This window comes from Salmo salar, chromosome 01 (genome assembly GCF_965601325.2).
Source record: "Salmo salar chromosome 01, fSalSal1, whole genome shotgun sequence".
NCBI lineage: Eukaryota > Metazoa > Chordata > Actinopteri > Salmoniformes > Salmonidae > Salmo > Salmo salar.
This window is the reverse complement of record NC_138291.1, coordinates 64510226-64524361: the sequence shown is the minus strand read 5'-3', so window position 1 is coordinate 64524361 and position 14136 is coordinate 64510226. Positions and strand designations below refer to the sequence as shown.

The window sequence follows — 14136 nt, the reverse complement described above, 5'->3', positions numbered from 1 at the left end:
TAGGCTATAATAAGGAGAACACAATATGCTCTAGAGTTTACTAGCCTACTTTTGGCACATTAGTAACTGTATACGGCCTGTAACAAACTGCACAGGATGCTATTTCCACTTTGTCATGTGGTAAACCAAGGCCATGTTCGAACATTCCCTCAAACAAAGATCTAGAAAAACGGTTGATTGGAAACAAAGGGTCTTCTTATAATGGTACATTTGACACAGCAGTATTCTCCCTCGCCTGCCTTTTGTTTGTTTTTGTTTTTTTGCTTGGTCATCATTGGCAGAGCGTTTTGTAATGTCAGCCACAAAGGCTAACAAACTCTGGAAGGTCCCACGCGTGAGGCTTGCGTGGGAACAGGCCAGCGTGAGATTTTTGGGGGTCTATTTCGCAGCAGCCCTGGGCCAGGCAGCCTTTAGTCTAGAATGAGACAGCGAGGGTGAGCACCCGAGTTTTCACATACTAAAGGTGCCGCAGGGAAGAACGCACTCCGGGGATAACACCAACCGAGGCAGCGGGATAGTGACGACCACCACCATGTACAAGACCAGTTATCGGCGCGAGGTGCGCAAGGAGAAGTATGAGCGTTCTGATGTCTTCGAGGAGCCCTACGGCCCTGATGCATCGGCGGGCACCTCAGCCATCCAGGGCTGGGAGAGCCTGCAGGAGCTCAACAGCCGCTTCGCCCGCTATATTAATCGGGCACGGGTGCTGGAGCAGCGCAATTCCGTGTTCCGCAAGCAGCTAGAGACGCTGCAGCGGATGGAAGAGGCCAGTGGGCTTGAGGAGGCCTTTACTGAACAGATTGGCCTGAACCGGCAGCGCATCTGCGAGCTCTCCGCCGACCGTGCCAAACTTGAGCGCGAGTTGAAGGACGCATGCCGCATGCTGGACGAATTCACCAACAAGTAAGTGATGCGCTTTTGAAAGTGTAAGTGCCTGTGTTTGTGTGTGCGTCAGTAGGGCTATGTGTTTTTTTAACTGATGTGTGGGTCAGAGAGAAGGAAAGTGTGTATGGGCCACCCTCTGTGCATACACAGTGCAGTGACGAGCCCTTATCTAGACCAACTGTTTTTGTGCTGGTGAAGGCTTCCAGATAACCTGATCTTATCTCTGTGAAAACTTGTCCAACTGCTAAAAGTCTGTCTTCAATAAAGGTGTCTATTGCCTTGGAAATCAGTCATGGTAAGTGTCATGGATTTCTTAATTCTAACACCAAAACAGGATTTAGATGAATGCTGCACAGGTGGTTGTGTTCTGAAAAAAAAGAGAAGCAACAGCCATTTCAAGTGCACTCAAGGAGAGCCAGGTTGATTAAGGACAATAAATAGTTAATCAATACAGACATTGTAAAGTCAGAAAAGCCCTGTAGATGAAAATCCATCCTCTTATGTGCTCAACACACAAACTTGTTAAAATTACAGATCAATAAAAAGTAGGCCACACATAATTGTGGAATTCCTGAATTTATGTTTTGTGATTTATGTTTTGTCCTCCATAGATACAGAAATGAGTGTGAGTATCAAGAACAGCTGCGGGGTACATTGGAACAACTCAACAAGGTATGTGTTTGAGTCCTATGACAATTTCCCATTTTTTTTGTTTGTTTTTATTATAAAGAAAATTGACTGATTCTTTCTTTAGTTAAAATACACAAATAAGGGTGGTTTCCCAGACACAGATTAAGCTGGACCCAAAAATATTTTTGATGGATATTCTCCATTGAGTTTGCTTTTTAGTCCAGGACTACAGTAAACTTAATCTGTTCTGGGAAATCTCCCATAATATGCTAAACTGTCATGTTGCATTATTAGCGGCAAAGTCATAAAAAACAGGTTGTGCACTCAACTTGTGAGTAACGTTTTCTGCATACCCCTGTGCATGAAAGGGGCTTTGCAATGTGGCACAAAATAAGTATGTATTATATAATCTGTCTGGTTAATAATCTACAAGCTTTGTCCAGAGTGTCAGAATCATAATTAAATTGTGTAACTGCAACCCTGGTAGAACTATGTGGTCTGAGAGACAAAGGTTATGAGATCAGGACAATACAGTGTGGTGATGGAACTGAATTAAAATTGCTTCTATTGATCTTAGAGGCTTTGGACTTAATGGACGAATGTACTAGTGAAGAAAAAGGCTTTGTGTGGTGTTCAGTTCAACAATACCAGCATTGTCATATTGTTTGAGGCTTTATGAGGAGTGGAGTCGATATAGACCTATTGACTTCTCTTTCTTCTCCCCTTTTCTTCCATCTTCTTCTCTTCCCTTCTCTTATTTTTTTCTCTTCTCTCCTCGCCACTCCTCCTTTTCCCCTTTCTTCTCCTCTCCTAGGAGGTTGACCATAACCTGCTCAGGAACCTGGAGTTTCAGATTCAGTCCCAGTTCCTTCAGGATGACATCAACTCCACCAAAGACAGACACAGAAAGGTAAGAGGTGTACAACATACAGTGCATTTGGAAAATGTTCAGACCGCTTGACTTTTTCCCCCAAAAATGTATGTTACAGCCTTATTCTAAAACGGATTAAAAAAAAAAAATCCCTAATCAATCTGCACGCAATACCCCATAATGACAAAGCAAAAACAGGTTTTTTGAAATGTTTGGAAATATATCAAAAATAAGAAAATGCAAAATTACTCAGTACCTTGTTGAAGCACCTTTGGCAGTGATTACAGGCTTGAGTCTTCTTGGGTATGATGCTACAAGCTTAGCACACCTGTATTTGGGGAGTTTCTCCCATTCTTCTCTGCAGATCCTCTCAAGCGCTGTCAGGTTGGATGGGGAGCGTCGCTGCACAGCTATTTTAAGGTCTCTCCAGTGATGTTCGATCGGGTTCAAGTCTGGGCTCTGGCTGGGCCACTCAAGAACATTCAGAGACTTGTCCCAAAGCCACTCCTGGGTGGTCTTGACTGTCTGCTTAGGATTGTTGTCCTGTTGAAAGGGGAACCTTCACTCCAGATGTGGCGCTTGGCATTCAGGCCAAAGAGTTTATTTGTGGTTTCATCAGACCAGAGAATATTGTTTCTCATAGTCTGAGAATCTTTAGGTGCCTTTTGGCAAACTCCAAGCAGGCTGTAATTTGCTTTATACGGAGGAGTGGCTTCCGTCTGGGCACTCTTCCATAAAGGCCTGATTGGTGGAGTGATGCAGAGATGGTTGTCCTTCTGGAAGGTTCTCCCATCTCCACAGAAGAACTCTGGAGCTCTGTCAGAGTGACCATCAGTTCTTGGTCATCTCTCTGACCAAGGCCCTTCTCCCCCGATTGCTCAGTTTGGCCGGGTGGCCTGCTCTAGGAAGAGTCTTGGTGGTTCTAAACTTCTTCCATTTAAGAATGATAATGGAGGCCACTGTTTTCTTGGGGACCTTCAATGCTGCAGACATGTTTTGGTACACTTCGCCAGATATGTGCCTTGACACAATCCTGTCTCGGAGTTCTACAGACAATTCATTCAGTCTCATGGCTTGGTTTTGGCTATGACATGCACTGTGAACTATAGGACCTTATATAGACAGGTGTGTGCCTTTCGAAATCATGTCCAATCAATTGAATTGACCACAGATGGACTCCAATCAAGTTACAGGAACATCTCAAAGATGATTCATGGAAACAGGATGCAATTTAATCCATTTTAGAATAATTCTGTAACGGAATAAAATGTAGAAAAAAGTCAAGGGGTCTGAATACTTTCTGAATGCATTGTACAAATCACCTGTACAAATCACCTCATTCTGCCTTTGTACTGTAAATGTATACATTTACATCAGATTTATTGTAAAGGAAACAGATACAGTGTGCATAGCATCCCGTATTACAATTTACAAATGTAGGATCTTAATTTGAACTCTAATCACCCACCCTATTATTTTAGCAGTGACAGAATAGACATTGTGTACTGTACTCTAATATTGCAACCTTGTTAAATACACCCACCCTGTATGACATTTCCCTTTATTTTCCTCAGTGTTGTGTGCACTGTGTATGTGGAGTCCAGGGTCTAATCATTTCTTGGGAAATGTCTCCTCCCCCCGTAGAACCTGTCAGAGATCCAGACCTACGTGAATATCCTGCACCAGATCAACCAGACGATACACCTGGTGCCACATATGGCCGTGGGCACCTCTGAGGTATGGTCTCCCCCGTCACATGCATTTGTCTGTTTCCACGGGAACCAGCTGAATCAGACAAGAGGTGTCAGACCAGATAACAATAGGGCCTTGAAATCAGCTATGTGTGCATAACTTTGTGGATAACCGTGTGTCCGTGACTGGAAAATGTGTTGTGATGTGTTCCAATGTGTTGAGGTGTACTGACCTTTCTGTGAAGTGTGACTGCCTTTTATAATAAGCTTCTGTGTGTTGTGACAGGTAATCCCAGCTCTGTGTGTCATGTTGTCTCTCTGCAGAAAGTATGCTGATGCAGTCAGTTAGTCTGTAAGCTGTTTGCTTGTCTGTCTTTGAAGTTGCAAGTAAAGCACTGTATGTTTTGAATGCCTATCTAGTTGTAATATAACTCGCTTGTCTTGTCTCTGTGTGATCTCTATGTGTTATAACTGGCCTGTAGTCCCTCTGTGTGGTCTCTATGTGTAATAACTGGTCTGTCTTGCCTCTGTGTGATCAGTGTGTATTATAACTGGTCTGTCCTCCCTCTGTGTGAAGGAGCAGGAGAAGCAGCTGGCCCAGAGGAGAGTTCCAGCCCTGCAGAGTCAGCTGGAGGAGTACAAGAGTGCCCTCTGCCAGCTCCAAGCACAGAAGCAGCATCTGCAGTACGAGGTAGGTCCCCGTCTCCGTCACCATGACAATTTAGGAAGCATCTCAAGCTCAATTGTTTGAAATTGTCCCACTCCAAATCAACCCCTAAGCCCTACCCCCTATGCATATTAGTGAGGAAGGGAGATGAGGTAGCCACTTTGCTTGATGTAGAAAGTTGAGATGCACCCATGGAGTACAGTACATACTGTAAATTGGTTGTAGTTGCAAAGAAGTGCCAGTAGGTCCCAGTCATAACCTTCGGATTAGTGAGTAAAGGTGATAAAAGCTACAGAGAAGTAGGAAAATACAAGTGTATTTCTTAGAAAATAATATTTGTAAAAATAAGACATCATTCATCAAAGTCCATGTTTATTTTTTCGAAAGTTGTGAATCTGTTGAATAATATTTAAGATGAACATCCCTTCAAATGAGTTTTATTTTGTCCCTACAGATTTTTCCTACCTCAGCTTTATTCTCAAATTATGCTTTTCACTTTGTTCATTTTCAGTAGCTTGTACCTCATAGCTCTCTGTGTTCCCTAGAAAAAAGGTTTTCAAATGGTGTTCTATAACTGAAATACATTTTATTTTAAAATGTTTCAATATAATTGTTGCAAGAAATCTGAATATTTTACTGAATGTTTACCGAAGACTCCATTCCATTTTCAATTCGAGACAGGTTGCCATGAAAGATTCAATATATGGGTTGAACACCTTTGCAGTACTACAGCTGTCACCACAACATCCTCAGAGAGTACAGTAATCATGAGTTTCTCTTGGATAAAGTTCTGATTTATTCAGTCTTTGTATAGCCAGACAGCTGGCACATGAGGTAGTTCAGTGACCACAGTAATCCCTCAACTGAAGTTCATTCACATGCAGATGCAAGAATGACAAAGATTGCATCAATACATGCCATTTAGCAGACACTTTTACGTATGGGTGGTCCCAGGAATCGAACACACTACCTTGGCAGTACAAGTCCATGCTATTCCAACTGAGCTACAAAAGACCACACGAATAAATCTTCTGAGTTAGGCAAGAAATGTAAGGGATTGTCCACCCAACCTACAAAATGACACATTGGTTTCCGATATACAAGGTATGAGATCAATCCATGCTTTGGTTTAGTTTCCCTGGCAGTGGCTGGCAATGTTTCCAAATGCTGATGTTCAGAAAACGAATGATCTTTAAGTGACTTTGGTGAGCTTCACAATCAATTGTAGAGACTGTCGGATGAACTGGACATGATGCGTAAAAAATGCTAATAGGTCCCATTACTTGAATGGGATTTGTGCCACAAATGCTAAAACATTAGCATTTGGAAACAGTGCCAGGGAAACTAAACCAATGCATGGAGTGCTGTCATACCTTGAACATAGATGCTTTACAGGGTAAGGAAACCAATATGTAATTTTGTAATTTGGGTGAACTATCCCTTTAAGTTTGGTTGTCATTAGCTTAACTCTTAATGGAAATATGAAATGCATTCAGTTTTTTTTAAAGAAGCAGTTTAAAGTATCTCTCCGTCCATCCATCTGTCTGTCTGTGTCAGACGTCAGTGTTGGAGAGTTCCATCAAGAGCACCCAGGAGAGCTATGACGATGAGATCCAGCTGTACAACGAGCAGATTGAGTCTCTGAGGAAGGACATCGAGGAAGCCGAGAGATCCCTGGAGAAATACACAAATGAGTGCCGCAACCTGGCCATGTACCAGACCTCACTGGAGAATGAGCTGGAGAGGTACAAGAGGATCATCGAGAACGAGGACAACAGGTAATTTTCTAACCACAACACACATTGACCAGTGTCCTGCTGCTACTGGATATAGGCAGCACTTCAATGTATTGGCTCATGGAAAACCAGTAGTAGAATATACTGTATCAGTCACATGGCGGCAGTTTGGGATATTATATTTGTGTGTTTTTCCACCTCAGATTTGTTCGATAATGGTTGAATATCTCTTCAGTGTTATTTATTTTTGATGTACTATTTAATTCCCTTTAATAGTGCCTAATCTTTCTTTTGTTTACTGTATTAACACTTTTTCTTTTCAGTCTCTCAATGCAAAAATCAAAAAGTATACTGCACAAAAATATAAACGCAACACGTAGTGTGTTGGTCCAATGTTTCATGAGATGAAATAAAAGATCCTAGAAATGTTCCATATGCACAAAAAGCGTATTTATCTCAAATTCTGCACACAAATGTGTTTACATCCCTGTCAATTATAATTTCTCCTTTGCCAAACTAATCCATCCACCTGACAGGTGTGGCATATCAGGAAGCTGATTAAACAGCATGATAATTACACAGGTGGATCTTGTGCTGGGGACAATAAAAGGCCATTCTAAAATGTGCAGTTTTGTCACACAACACAATGCCACAGATGTGTCAAGTTTTGAGGGAGCGTGCATTTGGCATGCTTACTACAGGAATGTCCACCAAAGTGGTTGCCAAAGAATGTAATGTTCATTTCTCTACCAGTAGTTGCCTCCAACTTCGTTTTAGAGAATTTTGCAGTACTTCCAACAGGCCTCACAACCGCAGACCACATGTAACCACGCCAGCCCAGGACCTTCACATCCGGCTTCTTCACCTTGAGACCAGCCACCAAGACAGTTGAAACTGTGGGTTTACACAACCAAAGAATTTCTGCACAAACTGTCAGAAACCTTCTCAGGGAAGCACATCTGTGTTGTAGTCCTCACCAGGGTCTTGACCTGACTGCAGTTTGGCGTCGTAACCGACTTCAGTGGGCAAATGCTCACCTTCGATGGCCATTGGCACTCTGGAGAAGTGTGCTCTTCATGGACGAATCTCGGTTTCAACTGTACCAGGCAGATGACAGACAGCATGTATAGCGTCGTGTGGGCGAGCGGTTTGCTGATGTCAACGTTGTTAATGTTGGCGGTGGGGTTATGGTTTTGGCACTCATAAGCGAACACAATTGCATTTTATCAATGGCAATTTGAATGCACAGAGATACCATGATGAGATCCTGAGGCCCAATGTCGTGCCATTCATCCGCCGTCATCACCTCATGTTTCAGCATGGTAATGCATGGCCCCATGTTGCAAGGTTCTGTACACAATTCCTGGAAGCTGAAAATGTCACACTTATTCCATGGCCTGCATACTCACCAGACATGTCACACATTGAGTATGTTTGCGATGCTCTGGATCGATGTATACGACAGCATGTTCCAGTTCCCACCAATATCTGGCATCTTTGCACAGCGATTTGAAGATGAGTTCGACAACATTCAACAGGCCATAATTAACAGCATGATCAACTCTATGCAAAGGAGATGTGTTGCGTTGCATGATCAACACCACTATCTTTTTTTAACCTGTTGGGGATAGGGGGCAGTATTTACACAGCCGGATAAAAAACGTACCCGATTTAATCTGGTTACTACTCCTGCCCAGTAACTAGAATATGCATATAATTATTGGCTTTAGATAGAAAACACCCTAAAGTTTCTAAAACTGTTTGAATGGTGTCTGTGAGTATAACAGAACTCATATGGCAGGCCAAAACCTGAGAAGATTCCATGCAGGAAGTGGCCTGTCTGACAAATTGTGTTTCATCTTGGCTCTTTTTATTGAAGACTGAGGATCTTTGCAATAACGTGACACTTCCTACGGCTCCCATAGGCTCTCAGAGCCCGGGAAAAAGCTGAACGATATCGAGGCAGGCTCTGGCTGAAACACATTATCGCTTTTGGCAAGTGGCCGATAATAGTACTATGGGCTTAGGCGCGTGCTCGAGTCGACCGAATGCTTTATTTTCTTTCGTCTGTTTACCTAAACGCAGATTCCCGGTCGGAATATTATCATAAAAATTGATTTTAAACAGCGGTTGACATGCTTCGAAGTACGGTAATGGAATATTTAGAATTCTTTTGTCACGAATTGTGCCATGCTCGTCACCCTTATTTACCCTTTCGGATAGTGTCTTGAACGCACGAACAAAACGCCGCTGGATTATTTTGAACCAAACCAACATTTGTTATTGCAGTAGAAGTCCTGGGAGTGCATTCTGACGACGACTGCAAAGGTAATAACATTTTTCTTATAGTAAATCTGACTTTGATGAGTGCTAAACTTGCTGGGTGTCTAAATAGCTAGCCCTGTGATGCCGAGCTATCTACTGAGAATATTGCAAAATGTGCTTTCACCGAAAAGCTATTTTAAAATCGGACATATCGAGTGCATAGAGGAGTTCTGTATCTATAATTCTTAAAATAATTTATGCTTTTTGTGAACGTTTATCGTGAGTAATTTAGTAAATTCACCGGCAGTGTTCGGTGGGAATGCTAGTCACATGCTAGTCACATGCTAATGTAAAAAGCTGGTTTTTGATATAAATATGAACTTGATTGAACAAAACATGCATGTATTGTATAACATAATGTCCTAGGGTTGTCATCTGATGAAGATCATCAAAGGTTAGTGCTACATTTAGCTGTGGTTTGGGTTTATGTGACATTATATGCTAGCTTGAAAAATAGGTGTCTGATTATTTCTGGCTGGGTACTCTGCTGACATAATCTAATGTTTTGCTTTCGTTGTAAAGCCTTTTTGAAATCGGACAATGTGGTTAGATTAACGAGAGTCTTATCTTTAAAATGGTGTAAAATAGTCATATGTTTGCAAAATTGAAGTTTTTGCATTTTTGAGGAATTTGAATAACGCGCCACGGGATTACACTGGCTGTTGAGTAGGTGGGACGTAAGCGTACCACCTAGCCCATAGAGGTTAAGGTACTTGTGACCAACAGATGCATACACTACATATACAAAAGTATGTGGATTTGGCTATTTCAGCCACACCCATTGCTGACAGGTGTATAAAATCGAGGACACAGCCATCTCCATAGACAAACATTGGCAGTAGAATGGCCTTACTGAAGAGCATAGACGTTCAACTTGGGCCCGTCATAGTATGCCACCTTTCCAACAAGTCAGTTTGTCAAATTTCTGCCCTGCTAGAGCTGCCCCAGTCAACTAACTGTAAATGCTGTTAATGTGAAGTGGAAACGTCTAGGTGCAACAGCGGCTCAACCGCGAAGTGGTAGGCCACACAAGTTCACATAACGGGACCACCAAGTGCTGAAGTGGGTAGCGCGTAAAAGTTGTCTGTCCTCGGTTGCAACATTCATTACTGAGTTTGAATCTGACTCTGGAAGCAACGTCAGCAAAATAACTGTTCGTCAGGAGCCTCATGAATTGGGTTTGCATGGCCGCGCAGCCGCACACAAGCATAAGATCCCTATGCGCAATGCCAAGCGTCGGCTGGAGTGGTGTAAAGCTCGCTGCCATTGGACTCTGAAGCAGTGGAAACGTATCCTCTGAAGTGATGAATCATGCTTCACCATCTGGCAGTCCGACTGACGAATCTGGGTTTGGCGGATGCCAGGAGAACGCTACCTGCCCCAATGCACAGTGCAAACTGTAAAGTTTGGTGGAGGAGGAATAATGGTCTGGGGCTGTTTGTCATGGTTTGGGGCAGTGCCCTTACTTCTGTTGAAGGGAAATCTTAACGCTACAGCATACAATGACATTCTAAATGATTCTGTGCTTCCAACTTTGAAGCAACAGTTTGGGAAGGCTCTTTCCAGTTTCAGTATGACAATGCCCCGTGCACAAAGCGATGTCCATACGGAAATGGTTTGTCAAGATTGGTTTGGAAGAACTTGACTGGTCTGCACAGAGCCCTGACTTCCACCCCATCGAACACCTTTGGGATGAATTTTTTTTATTACATTTTTTATTTGACCTTTATTTAACTAGGCAAGTCAGTTAAGAACAAATTCTTATTTACAATGATGGCCTACCTGGCCAAACCCTAACCCGGACGCCGCTGGGCACTGAGATGCAGTGCCATAGACCGCTGCGCCGCTTGCGAGCCCAAATTGGAACGCTGACTGCGACCCAGGTCTGTTTGCCCAACATCAGTGCCTGACCTCACTAATGCTCTTGTGGCTGAATGGAAGCAACTCCCCACAGCAATGTTCCAACTTCTAGTGGAAAGCCTTCACAGAAGAGTGGAGGTTTGTTATAGGGGGAGCAACTCCATATTAATGCCCATGATTTTGAAATGAGATGTTTGACCAGCAGGTGTCCACATACTTTGGTCATGTACAGTAGTGTATCTGTATTCCCAGTCGTGAAATCTATAGATTAGGGCCTAATGAATTTATTTAGATTGACCAATTTCCTTATATGATCTGTAACTCAGTAAAATCTTTGAAATTGTTGAGTGTCACATTCTTGTTTTTTGTTCAGTGAAATTTGTAAAAAGACAAATACATTTCTCTTAGAATACACATTACTATTAATGTTATTATTATTATTATGGGGGGGCAGGTAGCCTAGTGGTTACAGCTTTGGACTAGTAACCGGAAGGTTGCTAGATCGAATCCCTGAGCTAACAAGGAAAAAACGGTTATTCTGCCGCTGAAAAAGGCAGTTAACCCACTGTTCCTTGGCTGTCATTGAAAATAAGAATTTGTTCTTATTAACTGACTTGCCTGGTTAAATTAAACATTGGTATAATGTTTATTTCTAACACATAAAAATACACTATCACATGCTGTTGTTGTGGTGGTAACTAACATTTCTTCATCATTCTCTTCCACAGGTTGAATTCAGCGATAATTGGGACTCCCATTACCTTATTCACCACCAATTACCGCTACACCCACAAACCCACTGTGTCGAGCAGGGGCAGAGGTGAGGACATGCCATGTCTCATTCCACAGCTGCTTCACATGGGTAGTCTCCATACATACAGAGCCGACACATAACACCCCATCGTCATCATAGGCTATAACCACACTGGATACACAGTGATGTGTATCCTACCCACTCAGATACAAAGACCATAGAACAGAAAGCACAATGGATCCTCCTGAGGTCTATTCATGGCAGATAAGTATGATCATGGTCCCGTGGGGGTACTATCCTCCTTGGATAATGTATTTAGAATGTGAGTGTATTATGTTGTTTTGTTGTCTCCAGACATCACCCAAGCCATCCAGGACATCACCAGTGTCAAGCCTCGCCAGAAGAACCTGGCCAAGAAGGTCCTGAAGAAGAAGGAGATCAGCCCCAAAGATGTGATGGACAGCGGCCAGGAGGAGAGAGTCGGTGGAGCTGAACACATGGAGGACGAGAAGCGAAGGGTGGCAGGGGAGGAAGGCGAGGTGAAGAGGGAGGAGCAGAGGTCCCTGTACACGCCCCAAGATGTGCCAGACGGGGCTCAGATCAGCAAAGCCTTCGACACGCTTTGTAACATCGTCAGAGACCGAATGAGGAAGTACAAGAAGCCAGAGCCAATTGCTGACTTTTACACCAAGGGGCGCTATGTGCTGGTGACAGGCGATGGCAGCTACCCCCACCCCCACTTCTACACCTCCAGCCCCTCCGCCGGACACGTCTTCGTCACCATCCGCAACGGCATGGTCTCCCCTTATGACCCCTTCGGGCCTTACACCCCCTCCCCCAACCCCCCTCATCCTCAGCCCATGCCACCCCCGGGTCCCCGTACCCCCACCCCACTCTCTGACGGAGAGGGGGGAAAAGGAGACGATAAGGGCGGAAAAGGTGGTGGGAAGGGGAAATCTAGGGGCGGAGACCCCGAGCCTAGGCCTAAGGACCCTACTCCCCCCCCACAGCCCAACCCTGCCCCAGCTCCAGGCCCTGACCCCAAAGGCCCCAGCAATCCCTCCGGACCCAAGGGGGGTAAAGACGACAGTCACCGCAGGGGCCCTCCTCCCATGCCCTCCCCCCGTGGTGCTAGCAGCATGCCCCCTGACTCCATGAGCTACGAGAAGGTGGAGATGGTGGAGTCAGTGGAAAAGTTCTCCAACGACCGCAAGACCAAGGGCTATGAGGAGACAGCCATGGTGGTGGAGACCATGATCGAGAAGACCAGCAAAAAGAAGAACTGAGTCTGCGATAAGGTCGACCTTGGACAAAATATCTGGACAGACACAAGTTTCACCTCACCTTATGCCAGTAAGAACAAACACTGAGCCATTATGTGACTCTGCTAAAGACACATTCTAAAGACACTGTTCCCACCCTATATGAAACCAACCTTAAAGAGACAGTCCTTTCCTGATACAGCTCCTCTATTCGCTCACACTTTCTGGCTTTGCGTTCAGCAAGTGTTAGCTGGTTCCATAATGCTGCTATTGTTGTTTTCTTCCTACGCCGTAACCTTACGCCTTTACTGTCTGAAAACATGAAGTACGAACATCAAAACTACAAGCCCCCTTGTCATCTCAACCCCCAAAGTAGAGTAAACATGGCTTTGATGTGTGAAAAAAACTCAACATTTTTATAAATTGATGACATGCTACTGCCCTCATGGATGTTTGCCACCCTTCCAAACCAAACCTGCCCCCAAACCCAAGAGCTCATTTGTTCAATTGGATGCCATCGACTGCCCTCAACACAGACTTTCTGTGTTTAAAATTGCTTTAATAATAAAAAAGAATCAAAGCTTCAAAAGCGCAAAGCTCTACTGTCTTTGTGTTTTGACGTTAGCACCGCTCTTATGACACACTCATAGCTTTGTTGCATTACAACTGAATGCCCCTAATCCTTCATATCATCTCATTTCAATCCATTGAAATGTGCCTAAAAGATATTAAATGATTCATATTATATTCTTTGAATAATAACAGCGGATGTTTTAGATTTTTACTTTTTGTATTCAGCACTATTGACTTACTTTATAATGATGGTCGAGGTGATGGATGCCTAGTTTTTAACTGATCATCCTGTTTGACTTCCATACATTGCATCAGAGTGGGGAAACTAGACTGAGCTAGTGCAGTGTTTAGTAAACATTGGGTGTCTCTCAGCACGGAGTGATAGGTGCAGTTACTGAAGGAGAGTCATCCATTTTTCATTGAGATGAACTGTAGGAGCAGACAGCGACCTCTGAACTCTGCATAATCCACTTTCCCTTAGAGGGACAGACAAGAGAGAGAGAAAGAGAGAGCCAGAAAACGTGTGTGTGTGTGTGTGTGTGTGTGTGTGTGTGTGTGTGTGTGTGTGTGTGTGTGTGTGTGTGTGTGTGTGTGTGTGTGTGTGTGTGTGTGTGTGTGTGACAGAATAACAAAAGTAAGAGATACAGCGAGTGGGAGAAGAAGCTGTTTTGTACTATTTTCTCCGTCCAGGTCTCACACCCAGTGTGTGATGTAAATGTCCCTGTGCTTTGTGCACTTGAGTGAACAGATAAGTGCTTCCCATTACAGCATAGGCTTCAATTGTCTGGCATTGAGCATTGTAAGGCCAACTTACTTACCTTAGAAAGTGAAATTGGAATACAGAGCCACATTCCCAGGGTCTGACCTATCTTCCAGTTGTAT

The 14136-nt window shown here is 43.7% G+C and overlaps 1 protein-coding gene across 2 annotated transcripts; it reads left to right on the top strand.

Moving 5' to 3' along the window:
- The first annotated feature begins 316 nt into the window (after positions 1-316).
- On the top strand, positions 317-13277 carry LOC106607169 (filensin). Of its 2 annotated transcripts, none has more exons than XM_014203834.3 (8): positions 317-903; positions 1497-1557; positions 2330-2425; positions 4031-4123; positions 4661-4768; positions 6302-6522; positions 11394-11485; positions 11774-13277. In XM_014203834.3, exons 1-8 carry the CDS (start codon positions 533-535, stop codon positions 12703-12705), a joined length of 1974 nt encoding a protein of 657 aa, XP_014059309.1. In that variant the 5' UTR covers positions 317-532; the 3' UTR covers positions 12706-13277. The 2 variants fall into 2 exon arrangements, with proteins under 2 accessions (XP_014059309.1, XP_014059300.1); XM_014203825.3 differs by having other exon boundaries at positions 4655-4768.
- Positions 13278-14136: the final 859 nt, after the last annotated feature.